The sequence below is a fragment of the Leiobunum rupestre genome, chromosome 9 (genome assembly GCF_980474605.1).
Source record: "Leiobunum rupestre chromosome 9, qqLeiRupe1.1.hap1, whole genome shotgun sequence".
Lineage (NCBI taxonomy): Eukaryota > Metazoa > Arthropoda > Arachnida > Opiliones > Sclerosomatidae > Leiobunum > Leiobunum rupestre.
The window spans coordinates 18,363,646-18,369,152 of record NC_143392.1 but is presented as its reverse complement, the minus strand read 5'-3'; the positions used below and the strand labels follow the sequence as shown (position 1 = coordinate 18,369,152).

General features: G+C 36.6%; 1 protein-coding gene across 1 annotated transcript; it reads right to left on the bottom strand.

Moving 5' to 3' along the window:
• Positions 1 to 2,573: 2,573 nt before the first annotated feature.
• Positions 2,574 to 4,367, bottom strand: LOC149926759 (uncharacterized). The gene is made up of 8 exons (XM_090157753.1): positions 4,212 to 4,367; positions 3,862 to 4,134; positions 3,630 to 3,803; positions 3,479 to 3,577; positions 3,213 to 3,420; positions 3,083 to 3,139; positions 2,964 to 3,031; positions 2,574 to 2,759 (listed from the first exon to the last, which is right to left on the bottom strand). Exons 1-8 carry the CDS (start codon positions 4,365 to 4,367, stop codon positions 2,574 to 2,576), a joined length of 1,221 nt encoding a protein of 406 aa, XP_090013879.1.
• Positions 4,368 to 5,507: the final 1,140 nt, after the last annotated feature.

The window sequence follows — 5,507 nt, the reverse complement described above, 5'->3', positions numbered from 1 at the left end:
ATATTTAATTAAATACAAGATTAATATAATTTATAAACTTTTAATTAAATACAAGATTAATATAATTTATAAATATTTAATTAAATATAAGATTAATATAATTTATAAATATTTAATTAAATATAAGATTAATATAATTTATAAATATTTAATTAAATATAAGATTAATATAATTTATAAATATTTAATTAAATATAAGATTAATATAATTTATAAATATTTAATTAAATATAAGATTAATATAATTTATAAATATTTAAAATGATGTAGAATAAATTATAGTACTTAACGTTATAACTTCATAAAGGACATTCGCCAAAGCGGTTTTCGAAAAACACTGTACCTTAACAAGCGTGGGTAGCTTAGTCGTTAGAGTAAATCTCTTGCACGCAGCAGACCCGGGTTCGATTCCCGGCCGGCATCATTAAATCGCAAATTGATACTGAAATGAATACCGTGAACAATTGGTTGAAACCCTGCCATTGGACGTTGAGAGGTTACATAGCACTCAGCACTCGGTCTGTCCCCAAAATCAATAAGAAGAAGTTGAAGAGCAAACGAACGAACACAAACACCATCGACGCAACAAACCCAAACACAACCAACTCCACACTCACAACCGTCATAACACAAGCTCAACATTTACACCCTACACATAAACATTGCAATAACGAAATATCCAATCAAACTGAGTTCAAATGTCGCGACGGTGAGCGTTAACGAAAAAAACACCATCCAAACCAAACCCAACCGCAAATTAGTCCAATAACGCTCACCGTCGCACGGTGGTTTTTCCACCCCTTCGACATTCCTAGCAACCGCGAACGCAATGATTAACCTTTGCACGGATAATGCGAACGCGTTCGCAGGACAGTCAGACAGACAAGGTGATTGTATAACTCCTCCTGTCGAAATTGCGTTATTAATAACGCCTTGAGGCAATTTAGGTGTTTCCTAGTTTCGACGAAAGTTTGTAAACGCGATAACTTCTCAACCGTTGGTTGTAGAGGGATAATTTTTCCACTTTCTAAATATGAACCGACCATTGTGAATTCAAAAACGCGTGAGTCAGTGCCGTAGAACCAATATTTGAAAAGTTGTGATAAATGAATTTTGACGGTTCCCGCCAAACTATTAATTTTTGGCTGACGAAACCGATAAATAACGAAAGATATTGGAAAATAAATAATAGTTGCAATTGGTTTCATCGATCTATCTATTACAGTTTTCCAGCAGAATTAAAAAGAGGGGAAAATTTCACCTGTCGAAGACTTTTTAAACAGAGTGTACATAAAATAAACAATGAATGTACGCAAAATAACCGATTGACCAACGAAAAGAAACCGATTGACACACAAAAGATTTGCAATTAATGTACGCAAAATAATACCTGAATTTACGGAAACTAACCGCTAAATACACAAAAAAAAACTCCTTAATACACGCCAAATCGCTGATTAATACGGTATAATTTTAATAAAAAACATAGTTATTGTTTTCCAACTTAATGCTATTTGAACTTAAAAGGCGCTTTTTTTATCTAAATGTACGCGTAATTTAACACTTAAAAACGACGTGGTAAAACACATGCTAACTGGTGACATGGTCATCGTTTACCAAACGTGTTTCGTATACCTTTTAGAAACCTCGTTAAAACACATAATATGTACGTGATGGTGCTACATGGGATATCTCTATCACCCTTTCTTTAAGAACAATATCCGTTACAACACTTTCTCAATAGACATGACCATTGATAAAAGCGTAAAAACAACACTACGCTACTAAAACTAGCACCTGATTCGGTTTCTGATTTCAGGCTTTGTTCGCCTACGGGAAAATACCCCCAAGCTCCAATCCGTGGGGAACGATAATAATATGATATATCCCAAAATTGGCCATGAACGAAAGTAAAAATGGACATGGCTCGAGTTTTAGGCTCGCATCGCAGAAAATGACATAAATTCGAAATAGGTGGGGCATTTTTTATCGATCGATACATAATTTACTCTTATAACTACATCAGTCGAAGAGTTCAGTAGACAAATGCCAATATCACATAAATGGTAGCTATTAAAGTACTGGGCATCCTGTCTCGAAAATCAATATTGGGCTATCAAGAATATGTTATGCCCAATAATTAGACATATAATTGACCCTTCTAGACCTAATTGTTGAAGAGTTATGTGGAATACGGCAGCATCGGCATCGGCTACACTGTGTCGCAGATTGGATTTGAAATGTAGATATTTTGTATAGGGCTTCTAACGATCATCTGAATAGGGCAATCTGCTTACCGTTTCTCATATCAGATATATTTCAGATAAACAACTTGATTTCTCTGGCAACCTGCCCCCTTTTTTATCTGACCTATGGCCATCTTTTTTCTTATTTGATTTCCGTAACTGACTCGAAAACAGATAAAGAAAGCAGATTTTTTTCTCAGATAGGCGCATAGAAATCCGTATTAATGAAATTTCATGGATAATAACTTATTAAATTAGTGTTTTAAGTCTTTATTTGGTTTATAAATTTTCACAAATTACAGTAGTTTGGAGTTTTGAGCACTACAGTTAAGTACTCCACCAATTTTTCAGGCATAACAGAGCCGTAATAGTCTCCGGACATAGAGAACCGCGATTTGGTGTGACTACATCCGTTCCTTGTGAGGAACGCCGTTTCGAAGGCACTGAAGATCCTGGAACTGCTAGGTAATCGCGGGCCATATGGGACACCTTTTTATATTCCTTCTCGTGCAGCTGTGTAAGAATAGAGTAATTTTAGACCAAAAATTGGAATTGCGCTTCAACCTCAACCAGTTTTACGTGGCTACACAAATCACCTTCCACCATTGCAAACTATCCGTGTGTGGTGGCGCAACACCGGTTTTTCAAGTATAGTAGTAGTTCGGATGCCCTAGAAACCCGCTTAGATCTTTTTGGGTAAAGCGCCGTTAGGTCTACTCTGCTATAAGTACCGTGGTTGGTTATTTGAGACGATACCTCGTCCAAACTTTCCGGAACTATCCCACCTTCGTAATGAGATACAAAAATTGAGGACACGGTAGTTTAAACGTTTTTACAGAAACTTCTGCCATAATGTTCTTTGAGCCATTCCAATTTAAGTGTTGGATTCATTGCTTACATTAAACAATAGTCACAATGAGATAGTCGGTTCTTGAAAATATTGAATATGACAAAAAACAAACATACCCATGGCAACCCACAATGCCGAAGAATCGGAATGTTTGAAATACGTAGATAACTTTTCAAAGGCCTTAGCAATTGCGTCTTTCATCGTTCCAGTTGTCGCCTCTTTCGTTTTCTGTAACTTGTCCAAAAGCAATTTAAACATAGGAACTATTACGGCTGCAGTTGGGTATTTGGCTTCGGAAATGCGTTTGGTGGCAAAATCAAAGTCCTTAATGAACAGGAAGTCAAATTAATTTTGGTAAACTATATTACGAAACGTACGTTACCAGTAAAATATTTAACAAGGAATCCAACAACGGCCACTCTTCATCACTTAACTGGAGGTTGAGTAAATCCTTGTCCGTGCTAGACAGTGAATCCAAGGACTAAAAATATGCAGACTGTGTGAACTACACTTTTTTACGTTTGGGATTGTACTTTGCTTACAGCTCTATGATTAACTGCTCTCCGCAACATTGCATAAGTTGATCCCCATCGTGTCTTGACATCTAAAATTAATTTGTTAGCAGGAAGACCGTATATGACATTGAATTCTAAAAACTTTTCAGTCTTCGCATGTGACAGCCGAATTGCGGTTACAAGTTTTCTCAACTGAAAATGAGGAACACTTAAAATAGCAACCACTATTAAGAAAAGGTCAGTTCATTACTTTAGCTACGGCCGCTCCTATACTAATTTGTGAAGTGTCGGGGGCTATAGAAGATCCATTCAACTCTGTTAACGACGAATCGAATTCGGAGTGGTGTTTGGCATCTGACCTTAAAAATTTAAGAATATCTTGAACGACTATGTTCAACACGTGTGCGAAACAACGAATGCGATTTTCAGTTGTAAATCGGAAACCCAATTCGATGGATCGCGTTGATAATTCGGTGGTAAATGTGTCGTTATTGGCCGCATTATCCATTGTCACGGCTAGAACCTAAATAGCGTTGTGAAAATAATCGATTTAAAATAATTACTCATTTTGTGAGTGAAAAAGGTTTTTAAAGATATTACTTTTTGTATTTCACGGTCGTTAAGTAGTTTCAAAAATGCATCACAAATATTTAACGCCGTATGACGTCCGGGAAAATACATGAAACCTAACAATTCATCATGTTCATTCCAAAGCTCATCCACCAAGTGAACCGTTACAGCAATGAACGGTAGCATATTTGTTGACGTCCAACAATCATGCGTGTAGGACAATTGGCCGGGTGCATTCTACGATAAAAAAGTAGCTTTATTATAAGGCGTATCAATATTCGAGGGTGCCTCTACTCGAAAGCAATTTACTCTGATCGATATAAGGCCATGGCCAAGGACAGAACGACGCCGAAGGCTTTCAAAATGGCCGAGGCCAAGGCTTGGTTCTATCCTTGGTCATGGCTATAATTGAAAGGCTTTGGCGTATTAATATTAGAGTTTCTAATATATTACAAAATTATATAGATTAAGTTGGGATATCAAACACGTTACATAATGATTCAACTACTTGCCTTAACGACTTTGATAATATTTTTAATTTCGGAATGGTATTCTACCATTACATAATTTTTGACGGTGGCATCGGACATTTTTATGTGATTCAGAAACATAGTTGGATTTAATGTGAAAACCAGATCCCTGAAAGTTTTGGCTTCTACGATTTGAAAGGCCTGGTCTTATAAAACCACAAAACGGAGCAGTAGCAACTTGGGGTTCACCACCTCATTCTTCGAACAATAAAAAACACACTTATGACCTTATCGGTGTGGAGTAAGTAACAACAGATAAGTAGACGCTCTTACTTGCGCGGATGAAAGCGGACAACTCATGGTCGCGACGACTGTGCTGTGGTTAATTGGCTTTGAAACAAAGTTAGGTGAACTCTGTCCGGGTGCTTGTTCACTAAGTGCAGTCTCATATTTCCCGTACTGCGGTTAGCCTTGAAATCTTGACAATATCTACCACTGTCGGTGTCCATAAATAAAAATTATAATACATTCCTCAATTAACCAGCATGATGGTATTTATTTCATAAACATATACGTACCCTAAACAATGAACGCATTTAGCAAAACATTTCAATGAACCATCCGGTTGGACAACATTCTCCTTCGTAAAATGGTTCCAAATTCCACTACGGTTAGTCCTGTAGGTATCGACAATTACCGACGATGAACTAGTAGCCATGTGTTACAATATACGGAATTAAGATAACGCAGCTAAGAACGCGTACTTTAGTAGACGTCAATCAATGAACTGAATGCTGAAAAACTTCAAACATCTATTTAAATGTTTTTTCCGTTTAAATTTGTGTGTACGCTAAAA